This window comes from Triplophysa dalaica, chromosome 17 (genome assembly GCF_015846415.1).
Source record: "Triplophysa dalaica isolate WHDGS20190420 chromosome 17, ASM1584641v1, whole genome shotgun sequence".
NCBI lineage: Eukaryota > Metazoa > Chordata > Actinopteri > Cypriniformes > Nemacheilidae > Triplophysa > Triplophysa dalaica.
The window spans coordinates 21,494,371-21,518,306 of NC_079558.1; the positions used below are offsets into that span (position 1 = coordinate 21,494,371).

Consider the following 23,936-nt stretch of genomic DNA (forward strand, 5'->3'; position numbering starts at 1 on the left):
GAATGTTCTGGGAAAAAACAAGTGAAACTAGACATATCAACAAAGCAAAGGATGTTCTGATGACACAGCTCAAAAAAGAATTGTTAATTCCTGGAAAGGGTTTAGAAAAAAAGGGTTTATCAAAAAAATACTTACAGAGGAAGTGGGATTTGCTCTAACAAAAAGCCTATAAACAATTCCTTCTTCTTAGAAAAGCAGAAATGTTCATATTTGACTAAGATTACAGCGTGGGAAATAATTATTTGATCCCTTGCTGATTTTGTATGATCGCCCATAGTAAGAAATGGTCTAAACATTTTATGATGGGTTTATTTTAACTAGTAAGGGCAGAATATCAACCAAAAAAACCCCCAAAAAACCATATGAAGCGAATATATTATTGATTTTCATTTTAGTGAGTGAAATAAGTCTTTCATTCCCTAACACAGAGCAGTCCTGTCACTCCTAACATCAATGTATGTATCTAAACGATGCCAGCATGCCTTCAGAAATGGAAGAAAAACGAAATAACTATCACTAGTAATATCTGTACACACACAGTACATATTTAACAGTTGATCACTAAATTTAAACGTCAAAAGGAAAATAATATTTTCAAATTGGGGAAATAATCCCAAAAATGCTTTAAAATTTAGAATTTTCAGTCAATATTAATTTTTCGGTTCTTGACGGCGATGCTTTTTTGTTCCACAAAGAACCATTCAGTCAAGGTTTCTTTGAAGAACCATCTCTTTCTAACCTTTTTATAACATTTTTCGACACAAAGAACGTTCCACTGATCCATTTCCGAGTTTATGAGGATAGATGTTAAGGAGCAGTCTCTGGTTGTTGGGTTACTTATTGGCACGCCAATCTGAGTCAAATAAATTCCATCGGGTCAATCATGTTTTAATTAAACCCAGAAATTTAATAATTAATGTGCATGCAAGTAAATGGTCTACCTGCACAATAAGCAGCACACTGTGTTGGTCTGACAATCTGATAAACAACTTTGACTCGTGTGTGATGAGATTCACATCCACAGCCGTTCCATGTAGACATACAGACGTGTTGGGTGACCACTCCATTTTACAGCTGTGGATGAGGATCTTTAAGCCATGGTGGCCTGTAAGTGCCACACATCCCCAAGTAACACAGACTTCTACCTTGTAAATTCATTTTATAAAAAGGAATGAAGCAGAACAATTTCATCTTGAAGTTACACAACATACAAATTAAATTAGCTACAAATAAACAAAGGCCTGACAGGTTCAAAAAGGGTTTCAGAAAAAGTCCAATGAAAGGATGCACGATGAAGCTTAGAACCAAACATTTTGTGTTTTGCACCCTCGATTGGACAATGAAAGGCGATGGAAAGGTACTTGAAGGGTCATTTTCAAATAAGAGAATGATGTACAGGGTGGCTTGAAAACAAGTTCAGTTAAGATGTAGATGGGAATAAATGTTTTTTGCCGTTTTTTGCTTTCATAATGAGCATTAGAACTACAAAGTTCCTCAAACAGGGTCACAAAGGCAAAAACACCATGAGACAAGTTGACCGCTGAAAGTAGATAAATTCACTTTCTGATTTTACTTCCTCTTTTGGTGCATTCATAGAGCACCCTGTAACGCCGATGAATAATTACAAAGCTGTACTGAGGAAGCTTCTGATACAATAGTAACTGTTACACAACAACTACAGTAACACATGATTCTGACATCTGAGCGCTCTGAACGTTGATGAAAAGTATATACCAGCCAATCCGATTCACATATACTGATTTTGATACTCCTATATAAATGGTAAACTGCACTGAAAAATGTACATTTACACAGAATTTACACTTCCAGTATGTGAAAGATTTAAAGTGGTTACTTCAGCAGCTGGAGCGACACAGAGAGAGAGATCAGACCTTCAACTCGTGTGTAAAATAAACATTCACATCATGATTCTGGGTTTTTTCGGGGGGGGGTTTCCTTGAAGCATGTATGTATAATGCATTATAAAGAGTTATTAAAGGTTCAAATGCATTATAATTCTTCATAATGTGTCTTGTATTGCATTATATATAGTTGGAAAGAAGTGACCAATTTAAATGTGTGGTGTTGTAATGCATTAACTGTAATTATCAATTATTTATAAGACATTTCTGTAGTGGAGTAGGCGGGACGAGACCGTATCACGGAGGAGATCGGGAGCAAATGAGGACGAGTGACCGGACCGTCAATGAGGGACGCTTTTAGTTGTGGTTTGTGTTATTCTCCGGCAGTCGTCCGTGAGGGGCTGCCGGCTGTCTTTTTACATTGTTGTTGTTTTACTAAATGTTTAAAGGTTTACTTGTTCTCCTTCCTTCCCTTCTTTGAATTGTATTACAATTTCATTTAGTTTTTAATTTCTTTTGACGTTAAGCAAGTGTGTATCTACGTTTTAAACACTCATATCAGGTGTGAACTGGTTTCTGGTCACTGTGTGTTCTGATATTATGACAACAATAGTGTATATTACAATTAAGATCTTTAAATTTTACAATAAGCTGTGACTCATTAACATTAAACAATATTGTTAAGTTTATACAATTCGTCAACCTATTTATTATTATTTTTTAGTTTGTTTTTCATTTGTTCAAATAAAACAGAATTTATTCGTTTTGTGTCATGATTCCACTATCATGTCATGTTTATTCGTGTTGTTTGAGTGGAGTCATGGCATAACCTATGGTTTTATGTGAGATTGGATGATTCTTTCCCGTGTCTCGTCATTGTTCCCTACATCTCGTTCCTCGTCAGCCTCTCCTCAGTGCTAATCCCCAGCACCGGTTCCTCGTTATGATCCTGTGTTTGTTCCCATTAAAACACCCTTGTGTTCTTTGTCTTGTGCTCGTGCATTGTACTTGTATGTGTACCTGTTTGAAGTCCCTTGCTGTTGTTTCGTAGCTGTTCATTACATGTACGTCTTACCTTACCTGTATACCACACCTTGTATGAAATTCTGTTCGTATATCTTGTTGCTAAATGCTTGTTACCTTGTTCCTGTTCCCTCTTGTCAAGTAAGTGTCGTTTAGTGTTTGTTTTCTTAGTTTAGTATTAATCAGTGTCTTTGTGTTTACTTATATTACCCTGTTCTGTTTTCCCCTCGTGGGTTTTGTTTCTGGCTCGTGCATTCTGTCATGGTACTCTGGTGGAGACATGGCGTGGGAACCCAATTGCAGACAGACAAGGTGGATGAAGGGGTTAACAAAAAGGTATTTATCTTACAAAACAAACAAGACTATACAAAAGGCAAAACAAAACCCACGAGGGGGAAAACAGAACAGGGTAATTATTTGCATATGTAGCTACTTCATTTTCGAAAAACCAAGAACTTGTTAGTTAATTCACAAGTAAGTCAATTAAAATTGTTGGTGAATGATTTTGACCGGTTTCATGATAAACATACTTCTCTACTTCAATGCCACACGCACAGAGATGAGAAAATACATGCATGTAGGACAAAGTCATCTGAAACTGAATGAAAGAGATTACACAAACAACATGACCAATAAATGATAGGGTTTAATCTTTACTTTATCATTAGGCATTTTATTGTTTTATTTACCTCTTCCTTATGCCAGTCAAAACAGCTTGTCCTGAAATGCTCAGCCACGGTTTTAAAATCTTGTAAATCAATGGCAGCACTATAATCCCCATCCAATTCATCCTCAGCTACGCTGGCAGGAAAGTAGTTTTTGATAGCCCGAACAGTTCTTTCAATTTTCGCTTTAGTCTGGAATATAACAATTTATGCATTATCGCTGACATCTTATTCATTCAATGTGTAAGGTAATGTACTTTTTTGAATTAAAACGAACCTGATTAAGAGCATTAAGTTTTCTGATCAGATCTTGCCTTCTGCCTGCATCAGTTTCTGTTTCAATTCGGTGATTTAGGATTTTGAAAGGAACGTCGTGGGTGGAAGTCAGATCAGTTAACACGAGCTCCTGACCTTTATTCATCTGCCGAACTCTTCGAGGGGTGTTTTTCAAAAACTCACTGATTGGACATTTACTAACCGTCTAAAGGAAAGTCAGAATAAAAAGGAAAAAAACTCAAACTTGAAGATATTTCTGTTGTACCTTGTAATGGTGACAATAACAAGAAAACTAATGTTATCTTTTTTTCTCATGCAGTGCGAATGAGAAAAACAACACAATATTCGTTTACCTGACAGATCATGGAAGTCCAGGCTTATTTGGTTTTCCTAACAGCACTGTGAGTTTTATTAAGCGTTGCATACACCTTTTTTTTACCGGTAACCGATCCTGACCATACATTTTGGTGTGCTGATTCTGAAAAGTGCAGAATGATCTTTTATCTGAAAGTGCCGTGAACCATGTTGAATTTTCATAAGGGTGGAAGAGATTTTGTTGTTTTAATTAAATAAATAGGACTTACGTCTCAAATCTGCCCAGATGAGAATGATTAATTTGTATTTTTGTCTGAGATTTACATTGAAAAATGTGGGTTGATTCTGAGGTAAAGACAGTATGGTGTCATTCTGCCAGCTGTCTGCTGGGATGTATCCATCCCCTTTAAGGACTTGAAAAATATGTTTTGAATAACGCTGAACACATGCGTTCTTTAGTTAATGTGTACGATTAAGTTACAGTTCTATGTTTTTAAGTGAAATTTTATATTTTACTGTCTCATCTGCTCAAGTAATTTGTGGAAGCACAGAATTACATATGCTTTCTTTATATACCATTACATTATTATTATAAATGTACTACTAAGAATTATTTAAAACTTCAACTTTTCATTTTGTGCTCTAACATAATGTTTGTCTAATTAGATAAGTAAATCAATAAAACTGCTTTTAACTGCTGATTTAACATCTAATTCAATCCCTTTTGTGCAGCTTTATGCCCATGATCTCATTACAGCGATCAAGAAAATGGTAAAAAATCACCAGTTCTCTAAGGTACAGAACTTATAAAAGTGTACTGTATATAAACCAAATAAAAAGTAGCTCTGACATGGGTGCTCACAAAACACAAGCTTTCTTTGTTACACCTCTGTAAAACCTCTCCAACCCTTTTGTGCGGTGCAGATGGTGATATATATGGAATCCTGTAATTATGGATCAATGTTTGCCAAACTCCCCAACAACGTGCATGGTAAGAATGAGGCATTACAGTAAATTTTGAATAAAAACACATATTCAGGTAAAATAGTCCATTTAAGGCCAGAGCATTGTCATATTTCTTCTTTATAAAATTAAAATGGTGGCAACCTGTATAGAAGTGCTATGGGTGTAAGGTGAGTGTAGCTGGACTTCAAATGGAGACTGTCTTCATACTAATATACAAAAAACATGTACATAATATATACTTGCCTTATGGAATATGGTAGTATTATCAGGAAATATGTACAGTACAGTAAGACAGTTTATTTTTCCAGATATAACAAAAGAGAGTAAAAGAGCCAAAGAGAGCAACGGAAAGTCGGGAGAACAGTTTTTAATAAATAACATATTGCTCAAACATATAGTCATAGCAGTCAAAATTCTGCAGTCATAATTTAGAGGTTTTGAAATGAAAAGTGTGCTTCTAGTATACGCAGTGAGTTCAACTAAAGCAAACGAGAAGGGCTATGCCTGCTATTATGACCGTGTGAGGAAGACCTATCTCTCGGATGAATTCTCAGCTGTTTGGATGGACTACAATGAAACGGTTTGTCTTTTTGAATGATCTTAGATGATAGTAGGATTGTATAAAATACAAATAATACTGTACACATATAGCATTTTTTTATTTCTCAGGTTAACCTTGATATAGCAACATTCCAGGATCAGTTTGACAAGCTTCAGAAAAAGATAAAGAAATCTACCTCCTTTCACTTTGGAGACATGGTAAAATAAACTTTTGCAAAATTTACACAGAGAACATTTAAACATATTTTTCAAAAACGGAATCCCTTTTCTAGAATGAATTTGCCATCTCACTATCTACTGACCATGTTTATGGAATTTCTGTACCTGAAAATGTAAAATCTTATAAAATAACAATCAAACCTTTTAATGACTTTTTTCGGGCCTCTCTTTCTCACGGCACTTCGGTCTCCTGTGAGTGCAGCCAGAAAGTTTTCAGGTGTCACATCCTGTAAGAAAGTCAGATTTGTTCTCAGAAACAGGATGAAAAATGTATCTGCTGTGTATATAACAAGATAACCTTTCCAGTGTAGTCTTTTGGAACCCTTGGATACACATCCGGTCCATTTGGTTTATTGATAATATTTCCAGGATAAGGGTTTCTGTGTAGGCAGATTAAAAATCATGTGAGTCAATTTTTGCAAACAGATTTTCCTTCCCCCATCATTTTCATCCCAATATAGTGGATCTAATATTGGAAAGGGGTGACTTATATGGCAGAACATCATAAAGAAATGATCCAGGTGAACGTTGTTAAAGCTAAATGCATAGCAATGTTTTCCTTAACACTATTTTTGGACTCAGGTACATATCTGGTATTGTTTTATTTGTTTACCTTTGCATGTTTTTACAAATGCTTTATACAAATGCTACAAATATGACTTACAAATGAGAGAGTATTAAACATATCTAAAGATCTATCAATGTTTTGTAGATAGCTGTTTTTACACGTAGGAAATTTGGGAAAATTTAAAACAGCAATTACAGCTTTACAGGGGTTCATTTGTAAGAAAATTAAGCAGTAAGGGGGCTGAAACAGGACACTACTTTCCTCATACCAGCAATCCACTTCATTTGTATCACTCATGTTTATCTTACATTGCCTGATCACATTCTCATTTCTCATCCTTCCTTAAACCATGTTCACACCAGACGCAATGTGTGACACTTAAATAAATGTGTAACCATTAATATAGGGAAAATATACACTTTGTAATTTGTTGTGATGTGATGTCACAGCTGCTGTCGACAAAATAGCATAACATGCAAACTGCACCATATTCACTCGTTAAAAATAACTTGTCTACACTGTTCAACTCTCACATTTAAATCCATTTCTGCATGAAAACAGCTTTGTAGACTACGCTAACTGTTAAAACCTAGATAAATACATTTACATGTATGCATTTGGCAGACGATTTTATCCAAAGCGACTTACATTGCACGATCCTACATTTGTAAAATACACTCTCTTTTGTTGGTCCTTTTTTTTTAAAAGCTGTCACCGTTGGCATTAACAGAGGAGGATATCATCTTCAATACTCAATGCATGTTTCAGCGGTCTTAACTGAAAACCATGTGCACAAAGATATCTAAAAATAAGGAAAAAGATGCTTTATCAATTATTTATTTTCCTTCATTTTGATCCAAAACTCAAAGGGGATAACTGAGTTAATATGTGCATGGCTTTAAATAGTTTTTAAAGGATTTTTTCATAACTTCAGCACTTTCTACAGAAAAAAAATGTTTTTAGGAGCTGAAGTTGAAAGTTACATTTTAACTATCAGCTAATTAGTCTACAGAAGTGGTTCTTAAACAGGGGTACCCCAACCCCCAGGGATACTGCAGGGGGTACGTGAGAGAAACTGAAATTTAGGAATACATAATGAAAATCAATAAATTATGATATTTATCCATCCATTTTCTACCGCTTATCCGAACTACCTAGGTTCACGGGGAGCCTGCGCCTATCTCAGGAGTCATCGGGCATCAAGGCAGGATACACCCTGGATGGAGTGCCAACCCATCGCAGGGCACACACACTCACTCATTCACTCATATGATATTTATATATTATTCAATTATTTACGTATTTATATATGAAATTAGGACTACACAAAGTAGAAAAAAATTATGTATATATTAAGATATAATAAAGGTTTGACTCTCATTTCACTCTATTTTAAAGTAAAATGTTGTTTTCTGCAGAGATACTTGGCTTGAAAAAATCATAAAAAGGGGTACTTAAGCCAAAAAAGTTTAAGAACCACTGGTCTACAGTAAACAGCACCTTAAGTCACTGAGCAGTTTTATGTAAACCAGCAGTTCTACTTATATCATGGGAGAATATAACACTCAGGAAGACAAAAACAAAACCCTGCACTCGATAAGCGAGTATTAAAGATTATACAGAAAGGTATAAGCTGTGTAGAACAAACACCGATTGGCCACCAGAGGGAGATGTAGCATAGGCTACTTTGATTAACATTTCTTCAGCAGTATCCAGTTGCAAAACCGCAGCACCAGTTTCAGAACCACAGATACAGAATGGACATAAGCACGGAGGAGTGCAGATGTGTTAAATTGAGCGTTTATTTGCTACATATTATGTTGATTGTTTCTTTTTAAATCATGCTGCTGTTTGTTTTTCTTATACAATCAAATAGCCTAATATCTTATTTGTATTACAAATTCTGTTTTCATATGGAAAAATACATGCTGCAGATGTCCATAAAACAATAAAATTGATAGATTCATACAAAATGCCCACAAGTTTGAGACCATTATTTCTAACATAATATTAGCCCACACAAGATTATGTTTTTAAAGGCGTTTTGTACTGAACCTTTCTGTGGTCTATAACTATGGCTGTAACGATATATCGATACAATTCTCAGCTTCCTCAAAGAATTACGGATAATGCCGATACATTTGAAAGGCATTTTAAAAACAAAATAAAAACACGTTGCGTGCAATTCCCCATTGCCTATATTAAATATTTGAAGATATATGTTCATATTTTATTAGGTTCTTTGATAAAGTCACAATATACTTCCACCTAAGTTGCAACGTAACTTGCGTTATATCCCCAAACCTTTGGCCTCACGTCACGATTCAACGCCAAGTACTTAATACTTAATACTTAAGTAGCTCCCGCCGCCTGACTCACAACAAAACAAACGGAGAAATAAAAGTCGGGAATTTATATCATTAAAAGAATCATCATTAGATAATATAAACTGTGCATATTGCATTGAGACCACAGTAAAATTGTTTAGTGTCATTTTGAAAAAATATTTGGCGCTAACTAGCAAGCAAGAGGTGAATCATTAAACTTTTATTTAACGCTGCAAGCCTGCTACTACTTACAATGCAGAAAATTCGTAGGGCAGCAGATTTTTATTGTACACAATACACCTTTTCATTATTGTTTTTTCAGAATTGTATTTATGGTCAAGTCCCCCTCACACTTACAGTGAAGTGATCGTGTTCCTTAAGGCTAGGACACACTACAAGACTTTTGCTCAGATTTTGCGCAGATTTTCAGTCTGGACTTGTTACAGAAAGTCTGTGACAGGTTGCAGATTTGATCAATAGTGTGGTGCTCTCTGAAACTTTTAAAAGTCTGCAAGTGTATGATGTCTAGTTTAAAATAAAAACATATTCAGATTTTAAAATCGTGTAGTGTATTCCAGCCAATATGTGTTTATGTGTATATTTATACCGCAGTTTACCTGCACCTGAAAGATTCACAAAATTGTGTTTTCTTAAGGAAACAGTCCATTGTATTCATTACAGGCCACATTGATCTCACAACAGGCTTTAAACTCCTCCGCCTTTCAAGAGTAATCGGCCAGCAAATATGTACTTAACACACCCGGAAATCACCTGCTTTATATCCTGTTGGGAATTCACCAATCCTCAGGCGAATGACTTCTCATAAATATTCATTACGTAACGGGAGGCTAGCTATTTCGGCTAATCTGATTGGTTGAATGGTAAACAGGTGCCAGTCATCTGACGAATCAACAAATCCGACTATCGAATCGGCGTAGCTCATGGGTATTCATGAGGTTACGTACAGGACGCTGAGCAAAGTCTTGAGTCAACGTCAGCACAGCGTAATTAATATTCATGAGTCAACCCCTAGCCGTAGTAGGATCGGTAATTTGGCGTCGCAGTCACCTGGAGTTGGACAGCTGGTGAGATGGGCAATTCAGACTCTAAACTTCTCTTCAGAAAAGCGGTGATACAGCTTACAACCAAAACACAAGTATGGAATTTTAACCCGTATTTATAGATATAAATATAAATGTTGTTCAGTAGAAATGTTGAAGCGGCGCTGTGAAGTGTAACAGATGGAGGACTGACGCTACAGTGTAACTAATTATTAACATTTACCTGATAACTTGACAAACTTGTTTGAAGTGTCTTAAACTTGTCAAATCCTTCTTATGTTTGCAAAAAAGGACAAAAATTCATAAAGACACAAAGTTTGTTTAAGGTTAGATTATGTTTCTTTATTTCCATGGTTCTGGTTTAGCTAAAATAACCTTGTTTTTCTCAAATGAATAATTTATGACCATGGTTGTACTACAGATATCATGGTGAAACTATGGTTATTGTGGTAAATTTATACTATATTTGTATTTACTTTGCCTAACTACAAAACCTTAGTTGACCTTACTCTAGTAAACCATAGTTGATCTTCATACAAACCCATACTTGATGCTGAATTAAAGTGGGTTAAGTTTTGACTGATGAAATCTCCATAAATCTGGAAACACCTTTTATTGTGACTTGACAGCTCATTTTAGAATGGAAATATAATGTACACAATCATGTGTTCATGAATACACCAACCAGGAAATCAATGTCAAGTTCGCTAAAGGATCTGATGGGGAAAACATGTGTTAACTGTACCTGTTTGGACACAATTTCCTTAAGTTGTGAATCAAAATATAAAAACATCTCCTCAAGGAAACATGATCATAAATTGGCCAAATGAAATAATGTCAACAGATGTGTCAATCATCTTTTAGACTTTTACACTAATATAATGCAACAAACCTCTGGGAATCTCATGAAACCTTTTAGGGAACTATTTTATCCCGAAATCAAAAGATCTCTAGGATTGACCCTTGTGTCTTACAGCCTGTAGAGGCCTGTGATGATGTGTTCTGGGATCAGTTCTGGGCCGACATGGATTTGACGGCGCAGGATATTTTTGCATTGATTCCTGCTGCTGAGATCCGTGCTGTGAGAGAGGAGTCTCCCTCCAATCTGGCAACCCTCTGCTATAAAGTACAGTATCACCCATTTAGTATCTTTCCATTTTATATAACAGAACAAAACCAGCGGGTTTTTATTTCCATTGAGCAAATTTCCTTGTTACAAAATACTGAAATTTTAAATACTTCAAATCCTAATGAGCAGTTGTGTTGGTAACCTGCCAAAACACAAAATGTTTCTTGAACCTAGAAAGTGTATGTCAGTAAAGTTTTATTTGTTTGTTTTGCTGGTTAATACAGTAAAATCATTTAAATGACACTCACAGATTTGATGTCTTAAGGTGCCGTTATGTGTTTGTAATTGTGTGTGTTGTGTATTTGGCAGGCGGTGGAGAGACTGGTGTTGAACGCAGACTCCGGCTGTGTGTGCGAGAGAGACAGACGGACTGTGCTCAGCTGCACTCGTCTGCTCACCCGGATTCTGCCGTACATCTTTGAAGATCCGGACTGGCATGGATTCTTCTGGTCTACTGTACCCAAAGCGGGCAAATCTGGGGTGAGACGGTCACTCAAAACTGGTTTGAAGCTCTTCATTAATCCCTAACCTATTAAGAAATCTACACATGAAGACTTTATTTAAGTTAAAGTTGTCGACATTCTCCGACTGCGACATGTTTTTACCTTTAAACACGTTCGGAATCCAGTTGCACAAGCAGTTTTTAATACACACAGTGTGTATTTTGTTAAAAACATCAGTTGTTTAAATGAGAGAGTGGATATTTTCCTGAAGTGCGTTTTTGGGGTCTCTTGTTACCGCCGCTGAACACTAGTCTGATTGTGTTTGTCTTGAAGAAGGAAGGTGTATTAAATAACCTGGAATTATACAGAGAGACACACAACACGGATGAAGAGAGAATGTTTCTCAATGAATGTATTGATAACGTGATTTTGTGTGTGTGTGTGCGTGTGCGTTTGTGTGTGTGGATTGATGTGAAAAAAATCTTTCAATGTTGTTTTTGGCATCTTAATGAAATCACTTTTGGATCCTTGAATGTGTTTGTGATTGTGGACACAGGATGAAAGTGAAGATGAATCCACACGACCATTGGCGGAGTCTCTCCTCACGGCTACAGCAGATCTGCTGTTCTGCCCGGATTTTACTGTGGAGAGTAACCACAGGACCAGTGCGGTAACTCTCTCTTTCTCTCATTCTTACTCACTGCATCTCTCTCTCACTTACACAGTGTGATAGAACTAGATTCTTCCTAGTAGAAAAGATCACCCTTTTTTGACACATTGCAGAATTCCATCTGCACCTCAAACAAATTTTCTCTCATTTCTACACCTCACCTCGGTCAAAAGGTCAATATTGTATAATCTTTATGACTTCCATCGGTTGGGTTATGAAAAGGAAATGACTTGTGTTTCTTGGTTCAGGACGCCGCTGGTGATGTTCAGTCCATTGACAGCTGTGAGTTTATTTGGGAAGCAGGAGTTGGATTTGCTCAGGCTCCGCCCCTTAACCACACCCACGACTCCAACAGGTCAGAGTCAAAGCTCCACCCCATTCACACATCTCAAATATTACCAGCACTACTTCCTAATTTACATACTGTCATCTCAGATCTTTGAAAGAAGGAAGTCATAGGTGTCCAAATTCTTTTTGTCATTGTTAGCATTGATCAGTGCTTTTATGTTAATACTGTGCATCTATCAAATATTTAATATATTCAACAGTGGTTATTTTCTGCATACATCGACTCACTCGACTGACCATGCATAAGGATGAAATGCTATATATACCAGTATGCACTTTACCATCACCAGTGAAGTGCTGTTTCAGTGCATAGTTGAAGTGTGAATCAGGCTGCTGCTCTTCTTATGTCAGTTCTCTCTCTCTTTCTCTCAGGACAGAGTTATTGAAGCTGTTGTTAACGTGTTTCTCAGAAGACATGTACCAGTCTCCATCTGACAAACACACAGTCAATCCTTGGGTGTCGTACTTTTGCTCAGGAGAAAACAGGTACCACACACACACCTTTATTGGTGGTGCGACCTCGATGTTCAAACCTCCACGCTTGCTAACCCCACAATCTCGATTTCAAATATCTTTGTTCGCTCCGTCTCTTTAAGACATGCTCTGCCGCTCTTCACCTCTCTTCTTAACGTGGTGTGCGCGTATGACCCCATCGGATACGGACTCCCCTACAATCACCTGATGTTCTCTGACCAGCGGGGGGCGCTAGCAGAGCTGTCGCTGCAGGTCTTAATCGTCTCATTAGAGCAAGAGTTCAATGACACCAGTAACACAAACACCTGCTCCAGCCTGAGCACAGATCCCGACCCCACCGTATCTGACACGGACGTGAAGACGCCTGCTGAGGGAAGCCAGGTGAAGACACCACACATATGTGTCATCGTATTAAATATCATTTTTATGTTTACCGCTGAAAATGCTACCTATAGAATGCTGTGTGGGTTCAGGTCAGTCACTGTCTCGAATTTTGTTTGTGTGTGTTTGTTTGTCTCAGGCTACACGAGGAGAGAATTTGTTTGTGAACTACCTGTCCCGGATTCATCGAGAGGAGGTGTGACAGACCCTTTTATACACACACTCCACCAATCGGCTCATATCTCACAAACACTCAGCCACATCTACATGAGACTTGTGATGAAAGTGCTGAATTGAATAAGTAGTTTCAGTTTGTCCCTCCTTTATTCTTTCACTCTGTAGGACTTTCATTTGATCCTGCGAGGGATCAGTCGACTGCTGAATAACCCGCTGCAGCAGACGTACCTGCCTCACTCCTGCAAGAAGATTCAGTTTCAACAGGAGTTGCTGGTCCTCTTCTGGAAACTCTGTGACCTCAACAAGGTACACGAACACACTCACAATCAATCAAACTATTTCCTACATACATACACACAATCCCTCTCACAAAGTGTTCAACAGACACAATGTAGAGGATCAGAGATGACGTATTTTTGTAGGCTAACCCGGAAGTAAGTGCCGCGCTGGTTCCCGCAACCGAAAGCCTATCCAATTTTCCCTTAGACTTTTGGAAGATCGCAAAAAATTCGCTCTGTGATTAACAACGGGTCATGATGTTTACACTTTTTGTATATCAAGATAATCTTACAAATGAACACAACATTTGTTACTTTTGAAGTAAAAAGCGTACACGATGCTATAGACAGGCACCACCACCAAACCTCCGACAACTCTTTCAGACTTTATTCAAAATGTGTTTCCCTGGTAAGTTATTTCTCTGTGAATGAATCCGCAATAACGTTTTAAAAGATTTGTGCCCATGAGCTTTATATGCGCGATGACATCTAACGTCCCCGCCAGGGGAAGCAGTCGCTTTTAGTAACTTTTTAGCATCCGCTGTTTTTATGACGCAATAAGGCTTTAAAAAATCACATGCGGATTATAATTTGTGTTTTATGTCATAGAATAAACTATTCTGTAGGTTTTGTTAACCACAGACCTTATTTCAGGCGATTTATTAAAATCCCATAAAAAAAACAGACTTTGGGGCGATAAAACAGGAAGTGCTTGAATGCTAACTCGCTTCCAGGTTTCAAATACTACAATACGTCATCTGTGCGGCTCCCTTTCACTCACCCTCACATACAAAAATCTGCACACACTCTCTCACATAAACTGTATAATTTATTTTATAATTTTCTACACATTCTATCTACATCAGTTTGTTTGTGTTTAAAAAGTTAGCGAATAAACATTTGTTTTTTGTCAGTAAACACATGATTTGTCCCTCATGTTTAGTCCTGAGACAGCAGATTGTACAGTATTTGTGAACGCTAATCTTCTCCTCCAGTATTTGTATTTATACACCTGTACAGTTGAGATGTTGATGTTTTTCATCGCTGTGTTTCAGAAGTTTTTGTTTTACGTGTTGAAGAGCAGCGATGTGCTGGAGATTCTGGTGCCAATTCTGTATTATCTGAATGATGCCCGAGCCAATCAGTGTGAGTTTCTAAGCCGTACGTCACATCTACAAAACACTCGTGTTTGAACTTTATTTTTAGATGCAACATGGTCTCTTAAAGTATGAAAAGTTGATCGATCGATTTAGAGAAAATCAAGGCCGTTAAAAAAAGTATTAAAAAGTTTAAATGTCATTTTCCATGGTTTAAACTTTGTATCGTCTTTTCATATTTGTCCAAAGTGGTCATAATGCTGAAGTGTGCCTGAATGTAGTCATTGAGTAGGCGTATAGTGGGAAGTCCATTTATAGCCGGTTGTTAAACAACATCGTTGGGAAATGCAAGTTTTTGTGTAAATGGTTGGAGGATAAAGAGTTGGAAGCATGGCATACAGCTCTGTGTGTCGGAAGGTGATTAGCGTAGCACATGCTAAGTGCTAGCCACAAAAACGGTTTCTTTTTCTAATTAACCTTGCATTGGGTTAGTCACTCAATTATTTCTCTTGTGCTTCGTAATGACGTTGCATTAATACAAACTAAGACTGTTAAGTTGTGCTATCTTACATTAGTATATAGTAAATGTAAGCTTAAGTGTTGCCCATGAAACCGGTTAAAACTTGAAGTGGTGATGAGGTCTTAAAAAAGGTCTTGATAAGTAGTACAGTACGTTTAGCTCCATAATTCCTGTGTATACCCTGTACAAGCTATGAGGTGAAATGTTGCTCATACATGTGCATCTCTGTGTGTGTTTCAGCACGTGTTGGTCTGGTGCACATTGGTGTGTTCATCCTGCTGCTGTTGAGCGGCGAGAGGAATTTCGGCGTGCGTCTCAATAAGCCGTACACTGTGCGCGTGCCCATGGACATCAGCGTGTTTGCCGGGACTCACGCGGATCTGCTGATAGTGGTGAGATGCAGACACACATACTGTATACAGCACATCTTCACACGTGGGTAAGAGAAGAAAATCATTGTTTTGATCAAATGTCAGGTTTTCCATAAGATAATCACTAGCGGACACCAGCAACTGCAGCCGCTCTATGACTGTCTGCTCACCGTCATAGTCAACGGTGAGATTTCCGCTACAGAATAAATAAAGATTCATACGCAGTTCATCAACGTGAACAAGAAATCTCTGCTGTTTTTCAGTGTCTCCGTACCTGAAGAGTCTGTCGATGGTAGCCGCTAACAAACTGCTGCACCTGCTGGAGTTCTTCTCCAGTGGCTGGTTTCTGTTCTCCTCGCCGCGCAACCATCACCTGGTTTTCTTTCTGCTAGAAGTTTTCAACAACATCATCCAGTATCAGTTTGATGGTAAGAGAGATTTAGATTCTTATGGATTTTAATTTGCACCTGGATTCGTATGAATCGCTCTCTCTCTATCCATCAGGGAACTATAATCTAGTCTACGGCATCATCCGCAAGCGCAGCCTCTTCCACCAGCTGGCAAACCTCCCTGCAGATGTCATCTCCATCCAGAAAGCTCTGCAGAAGAAAATCAGGAGCAACAGTAACGCTGTCTTCATGGAGTCTAACAACAACATATCGCCCAGCGAGGGAGCTTTTAAAACCACGCTGGTGCAAACAGGCATGCTGAATGCCAGCCTTAAGGCAACACCGGGTAACTCGCTGCGTCTCAACACACAGACGACTGTGTGTTAATGTGTGTAAGCTGTTCTGAATTTTCAGGGATGCTGGGAATGGTACGTCGAATGAATTTGTTGGTTTGTTGTGTGTCGCAGACATTGATAAACTAACAGAGAAGTCACAGGTGTCTGAGGACGGAGGTACCCTGTTACAACAGCACGGTGACTCTACTCACAGCCAATCAGATCACAGCTCTCAAACAGTCCCTGAATCAACCTCGGGGGGAGATGACAAGGTAAAGCCCTGCCTGATGACCTCTGACCCCTTACATTTAACCCCTTTTATTCGTGAAGCTTTATTTCTTGTGGACAGTCATTCATTTCATGGGTAGAACATGCTGTAGTCATATTTTGTTTTTATATTTCCTTTGGAACTGCGAAGTCCATAAATGGAGATTGTGATGGAAAGCACAGTGGTGTGTCCTGTACGGCAGACTGGGGACCAACTCCAGATTGGGTTTGTTAAACGTCTTGTTTAGTGATACAAACATTTTCATTAGCTAAGCTGCTTTTTCATTATTAGACCCTTCGGCAGCTAAAGAACCGTAACGCAAATCCATAACACTTCAAACATAAACGCAAATCCACCACATGGTGCAAATCTTATCCATTGTGGTCATCAGTCTTCCTGCTCTTTTTCAGGTCCTCTCCTGGAAGAGTAAACTTCCTCTTCAGACTATAATGAGGCTTCTGCAGGTGCTCGTCCCGCAGGTGGAGAAAATCTGCATAGACAAGTGAGACACTGATACACACACACCAACACAGACATTTGTCAAAAAGTACAATATCTAACATGAACATCACAGTTTAGCTCTTAACAGCGAGAAGCCTGACTGTTTTACAGTATTTACATACTAGGTTTAGATTGAGTCATGGGGCCGTGCTTGTGGCGATGGGGGCACGCTTGTGGCGATGGGGGCACGCTTGTGGCGATGGGAGCACGCTTGTGGCGATGGGGGCACGCTTGTGGCGATGGGGGCACGCTTGTGGCGATGGGGGCTCGCTTGTGGCGATGGAGGCGCTTGTGGCGATGGGGGGTGCATGTGGCGATTGGGGGCGTGCTTGTGGCGATGGGGGCGTGCTTGTGGCGATGGGGGCGTGCTTGTGGCGATGGGGGGGTTTCCGGGCGAGCTTGTAATGTGTTTTTTTTGTTTCGGCAGAGGCCTGACGGATGAGTCGGAGATCCTGAAGTTTCTTCAGCATGGAACTCTGGTGGGTTTGTTGCCAGTTCCTCATCCCATCCTCATCCGTAGGTACCAGGCCAACGAGGGCACGACTCTGTGGTTCCACACATACTTGTGGGGCGTCATTTACTTACGGTAAGAGACACTCGGTTTAAATAAGATTCTTTGTTTCTAATGTTAGCACTACTGACATCATATTAAGTCTACAATGTCTTCCTCTGTCTCCCTCTACTGGCAAATAAGAAGGACATATTTGATTACTCACATTTACTTCAGAAAGTTTACATGCCTGTTTTTTTATGTGATATATGTTTAAATGTGACAAATGTCTGCATCTTAAAATTGAAATTCTTAAGATTCTGTTTTCTTATTGTTAAAGTAATGTGGATCCTCCTGTTTGGTACGACACCGATGTCAAACTCTTCGAGATCCAGACGGTTTAAAGACTTGAAGAATTACGCAAAACTCTGTTCATTCCTCCAGTCAGAACACACCCAAGGAATTTACAATAATGAAGAAAACATATCGTTTCATCTTAAACATTTAATTAAGGGTAACATTTTTGCTTGTTTTATTAATGTTCTGTTTGCTTTTGGGCATGAGAAAATACAAACAACACTGTCATCATGTTACTGACAACATATTCAGATTGTTTATATTGTTTGTTTGTCTGTTTTTACTGTTTTTGTTTATCTTACATTACCATAATACAGCTGTGTGTGTGAATGGGTATAAATAAACTCTGTACATAAAATCACATCACAAAAAATTGATTCATAAAACAAGAAATCTATTGTGAATGCTGCTAGTACAGTTTATTATTCTCTGTTACAAGCTTTCCTCTGTCCTGAAATTCATTCTTCAATCTACCAGCACTTTTAATCAGATCTTTTGTCTTACTTTCCAGTAAAATATCTGAACACTCTTAAAAAAAACTGATGTGTGATAGCATAAATGAATCAAATCTTCAGTTCTGTTAGATGTTTGGGTTATATAAGAACAAATGCTTTACTTGTATGGTAAGAAAAATTAACTGAACATACAGTGGAAGGTTTTGATATTTATATTGAACAAGACAAAGATACTGATTCAGAAAATGACTGTTGCTGTAAATATAATAAAATGCAAGGGATATTACAAAGTTTCAATTGTGAATTATTGAAACAAGACACAAGGATAAACAAACATGACAAGTCTCCACTCAAAACTACAAAGTCTGCTTTATTATTAAATGGTTGCTGAAAAATTTGGAAAAGGCATGAGATTAGTTAGTAAAACTGGATGAAAAGTAACGTGATGTCTGTTCATGTGACTGTACAATAGGTTTTGTCAGAGTCTATGCAGATATTAAGATCTCCATTAGGACGCCCACAGAATGCATGCGGTAAAACACGATAAGCGGCTGACCCAGATTCATTAGCACAAACCAGGCCATAAACCCAAAGAACTCTTTCCCAACTCCATTCTCAAACTGAGGGTGAGCACCAAACGCTGGAATGACCCAGAGCTGCACAAACACATCAAAACAACAACGGTCAGACCAAATAGCGTTCTTCATATATCCTGATGCATTTATAAGACATGTGCTGTGCACAATACACCGATTTCAGTAAATATACAGTCACAGAGGACGATCAGAACTTAGTAATGGGTATCAACATGGTGTCAGATGTTTCTCCTCAAATTGCTAAAATGAAAAGAGAGTGTAATTGTTGGAACACATGAAGAGTCTGGGGGTGTAAATGAATGTAGATTGTAGAGGTCATATCATCTGGATTTGTGTTAATTTTATGAGAAATGTTTCAGTTCATAATATTGAGACCTTCAATAATATTGACTTTTGATCGCAGACGAGACAAATCTTTGTATAGTTTGTACTTTTTTCTGACGTTTTATGTTATTTAAAAGGCAGATGAAGAGGTCAAAACATCACATTTTGGAGCAATAATAACCCTGTATGCAACTTGAATATTTGTCCAATGCAGCATTTAAAATGTTTTAGATTTATCTTTCATTTCTTACCATGATGTTTGAGAGAATGAGGAATGCACAGATCTCTTTGATAATCCTTCTGCTCCAGTTATGATGATCACCATACTTCTGTTGGCCAGGAGAGTCATATCCTTCCCCAAAGATTACATCACTTCCTATTGGAACCGGGCCCCTCTCTCCCGGCTGTCCTTATGAACATAAATCATGCTTTTAATATGAAAACTATTGTAAAGAGTAATGTTAAAGGTATTGTGCACCCAAAAATGTATTTACCATCATGTAATTTCAAAGCTGTAGTTTCTTCTTCAGAACACGATAAAATATATTTTGAAGAATGTTGATAATCAAACAACACTGAACTCCATTTACTTACATCGTATGAACACAAACGCCGGAGACATTTCTCAAAATGTCTTCTTTGGGTTTTAAATAACATGAGGGTGGAAATAAATAAAAGAATTTGGGGGAGAACTATCTATTTGAAAAGCAAGCATACATTACATAAATTACAGATAGTGAGTAAAACAAACCTTATATATGATGTTTTTTTCTCTCTGTCCTCTGGCCGTCTTCTCACCTTTGGAGTTTTGCTCCAGTCTCTTGGCGTGTACGTGGTTGTGTGTTTGTAGTCCCTGGATGATAAACACATTCTGCACCAGGAGCTCCAGCAGGCTGAGCATGGAGAATGACAGGTCCAGCTTTCCCATGAGGCTGTTGGGCCCCAGAGACAGCCCGGCCACTAGCGATAGATACGAGAGAGAAAGCTGCCCCAATGCTGCCCCCAAAAGCAGCACCACATCCAGACTGCGGGTGGGATTTTTCATTTGTGCCAGCTCGTGTTTTACATCATCGCTGTGCCCGTCAGCCTTCATCTGAGTTCTCTGTATTATGGCACCTGATAAAGAGCTCAGCACCATGATGGGAATCAAACCCAGGTGGAAAGTGTAAAACAGCAGGAAGGCGGTGTCACGTCGGGACTGTTGGCCGACCCACATCTGGTAGAGCACAAACACAGTGCTGCCCGTCAGCAGCACCAGTAAACCCAGCACGGGTCCCAGCAGAATCCCACCACGCCGCATCATGTTCAGTGTGATGTCATGAGCCTGGTGTGCACCAGTAATGTGACGGCTCACGTTCTTCCACATCACGTACAGCATACTGCCAGCCAGAAGACAGAACTCCATGTTGAACGGGTACAAGACTTCATAACCTTTCCTCAGAACAACACACGCGGGATGAGCAGCACAACGGCACAAAGTGTCATTATCCAAATCTGAAACGGTGTGTATAGATCTGGTCATTTTTATTAAGGAGGCCTAGTACAGTTTCATTTACCTTCTATCTCTATTTTTATCTCTGTCTGTATGCCTGTCCCGTGCTGTCCTTCTTAAATCTTGTATCTCCCTATTTCAAGATGTTAGTTTTTGCCATAAGTCATTATAACTCTTTATGTTTTCCACCAGGTTTTGTAAATATCTAACCCAAAAAAAGTATTAAAAAGTGCTTTTCAACTTTGACAACACAGTATAAAATCATTAGAAAAGTACAGTGTTTTTTCCATTTTCTGAAAAACAGCCAGTTTGGACATATGAGATTTCAGAAGAACAGCGACGATATCTTAAAACATATCAGTGCCTTTATTTGGTCTCAAGACAGATACCAGTAATGTTTGTTTTATTAGGCATGTTTGTAAAAATGTCCTAATTTAAGGCCAAGTCCTGTCTGGGAAACTATTTGATAAAGTAGTAATAATAAATAAATGTAAAAAAATACATATGGCGATTCTAAAAAAGCTATGTTTAGAAAATAGTAAATTCTTTAACCTGTTTTATTGATGTCATCTGTGATCTGTTTCTCCATCTCGATCTCCATATGAATGGTGTCCTCTGTGACTGCTCTCAACCAGAGCAACACATCTGTGCTCAAAATCAACATCAGCCCGCATCTAAATTACATTACAAACATCTAATTTACATAAAACATGAAATATGAATCAATAAAGGTGTATTATATTTAAATGAATATAATTGTGAGCCGTGCACACAGACTGCAGGACAGATGTGTGTATGTACCTGGTGAGAATGGTGTGTTTGTGAATACAGTCTTTAGAATGAGCCCACAGTAAATACGTCTGTAAGAATGGAGATCAGTACAGACAGATTCAGTCATATCAGCAGGTCACCTTACAAAACACACACATACCAGTTTATCAAAGACAAACACAGGCAACACTACAAAGCTTTCCGACAACATCACACACAAAAGTAATACTTATGATTGAAGGTCTGGATGTGCGGGGGTGCGATTAGACTAAGGTCACGGGGTGGCTCTGTTAAGATTGTTTTGTGGTGTTTTACATTACTCACCTGCATGAACAGGAACGGTGTCTCAAAGAAGGGCAATAAAAGTTTACTGGTCGAGAGGCACGAACTCAAGACAATGTTGTAACCCATCATGAATACACACAACAACAGACTGCAACCCGCAAACAAGATCAGGACCCCTTATACACAAACACACATTAAACACTGTAAGAAACACTACTACGATTAAAGTACATGATTAAAGAAAAGGTATCAATAATTGCTGGAATATCTATGAATGGATTTATATGGGTTTTATTTTAAGCATAGAAAAACAAAAAGCTATTTAAGGTTTGCTTAAGTGTCGTGTCATTTTACAATCCATTTTAAAAGCTTCTTCTCAGAGAACATGTTAGAAACATATTTTACTATAAATAATAATATTGTTGAATAAAAGACAAAGACTTAATTCTCTTAAGTTTGACAGCATTTTTGCCCACTACTGGCCAAAGCTTTTATGATGAACGTAATGTTGAAATTTCCTACTTTAAAATACAACAAAGCATTTATAGCTTTATGTCTCAACCATTTTCCTGGAGGCTCAGCAACGGCACACAGTTCAGATATAAATACATCAGATCTGCACCTCATTAATAGAGATTATCATGGGTGTCTCAGATAAAGTCGTGCACCTGATTTAAGACAAACATCACAGTTCCCACAACTGTTGATTTATTAATCCTGTTATTTGCCTCTTTAAGAAGCTCGTAATGACATACAAATTATTTAGAAAAAAGTATTTTTGAAGAAATGTAGTCCACATTAAATAACAGGTTCCATGACTTATTACACCCTGATATAATTTCATCTCCATGCGCATGTTATTAGTGAGCCGACAGTGATGATGTTTGATAGCTGTTACCTGTGACAGTAGCACCTCCTGCATGATGGTCCGTATGGGGACTGATATCCGGCTGTTTGCGAGCCCACAGCAGGTACCAGAGCATCCACATCAAGCTCAGTACCATCAGTACCAACACAAACACCGCAGGCTCCATAAATCTCACAGGCTGGAAAGCATCTCCTGTCACCAGAGAGCCACCGAAGAGCACTATGTTCAGTCCCAGCAGTCCAGAGATGAGACCACGTCTGCTGGGAACCCACAACACAACAGGTTCCAAACCATCATCATCTTCTACCGATGACCCCACGGGATTCTCATCACGGTCCAAATCTGATGTACGATCCAGAGAAGATAATTCTATTTCTGAGTCTCCTACCATACCTGCCAGCGTGTGAACCACTCGCACGTGTCCCAACTCCAGCACAGTGTGTGTGTCTGTGTGTGAACTGTTTTTACCTACTTTGAGGGCACATTCGATTTCAGGCCGCGCCCCTTACATTATGAATATATGCAGGTGTCACTGTAATTCAAAAGGCATAATAAACACACAAAAGGAATTTATTAAAATGGCGAAAATGCTGAAAGTTTTCTGTGAAGGATATGTTTAGGAGTGCGGCAAGGGTATTCAATACAGCATTTTATAAATCCATTATGCCTATGAAATGTTTCCCTAAATTTGTCCCAACATGTGTGTGTGTAGCTTCCGCCCGGCCATCATAAAGTGTAAGTGGGTGTGTCCTCCTACCTGGTTTAGAGCTGCATATTTGGAATTGGTGTAGATTGCACTAGTCACTAATAGTGGCACACTTCATAACTTTTGACTGTTATTATAGGCGACATTTAGAAGCCCAAAGATATGAAATTCAGAAAAGTGTTTCCAGGATTGGTCAAGCATATCTAGATCAAGATTTCTAAAACGTACCTGTGTAAATATTATTTGTGGAGAATGTTTTGGATGTAAAAGGGTGAAATTAAGATATTGTTATACCTTGTTATACAGTATATTTGAATTTTTTTGGTGGGGCTTTCAACCCCACTGTGCACAAAAATGTCAATTTATTG

The 23,936-nt window shown here is 38.3% G+C and overlaps 2 protein-coding genes across 2 annotated transcripts; one reads left to right on the plus strand and one right to left on the minus strand.

Annotated features, from left to right (window-relative positions):
• The first annotated feature begins 9,824 nt into the window (after nt 1-9,824).
• On the plus strand, nt 9,825-18,786 carry hid1b (HID1 domain containing b). The gene is made up of 19 exons (XM_056770956.1): nt 9,825-9,938; nt 10,820-10,969; nt 11,282-11,452; nt 11,972-12,085; nt 12,334-12,440; nt 12,806-12,919; nt 13,030-13,288; nt 13,428-13,484; nt 13,631-13,771; nt 14,799-14,889; nt 15,601-15,752; nt 15,837-15,915; nt 15,995-16,159; nt 16,236-16,466; nt 16,588-16,727; nt 16,874-16,948; nt 17,134-17,225; nt 17,652-17,810; nt 18,055-18,786. Exons 1-19 carry the CDS (start codon nt 9,873-9,875, stop codon nt 18,116-18,118), a joined length of 2,427 nt encoding a protein of 808 aa, XP_056626934.1. The 5' UTR covers nt 9,825-9,872; the 3' UTR covers nt 18,119-18,786.
• Nucleotides 18,787-19,011: 225 nt separating this feature from the next.
• On the minus strand, nt 19,012-23,253 carry LOC130438689 (proton channel OTOP3-like). The gene is made up of 7 exons (XM_056770770.1): nt 22,893-23,253; nt 22,034-22,170; nt 21,740-21,798; nt 21,491-21,612; nt 20,245-20,940; nt 19,698-19,855; nt 19,012-19,182 (listed from the first exon to the last, which is right to left on the minus strand). The coding sequence occupies exons 1-7, from the start codon at nt 23,251-23,253 to the stop codon at nt 19,012-19,014; spliced, it is 1,704 nt and encodes a 567-aa protein (XP_056626748.1).
• Nucleotides 23,254-23,936: the final 683 nt, after the last annotated feature.

Coding starts and splice junctions, on each gene's coding strand:
- LOC130438689 (XM_056770770.1), bottom strand. CDS start 23,253: ATGGTAGGAGACTCAGAAATAGAATTATCTTCTCTGGATCGTACATCA. Junction 20,941..21,490: donor AGATGACATCAATAAAACAG/GTTAAAGAATTT, acceptor ACACCGTTTCAG/ATTTGGATAATGACACTTTG. Junction 19,856..20,244: donor ACTGGAGCAAAACTCCAAAG/GTGAGAAGACGG, acceptor TATGTTCATAAG/GACAGCCGGGAGAGAGGGGC.
- hid1b (XM_056770956.1), top strand. CDS start 9,873: ATGGGCAATTCAGACTCTAAACTTCTCTTCAGAAAAGCGGTGATACAG. Junction 16,160..16,235: donor CATCCAGTATCAGTTTGATG/GTAAGAGAGATT, acceptor TCTATCCATCAG/GGAACTATAATCTAGTCTAC. Junction 17,811..18,054: donor TGGGGCGTCATTTACTTACG/GTAAGAGACACT, acceptor TTATTGTTAAAG/TAATGTGGATCCTCCTGTTT.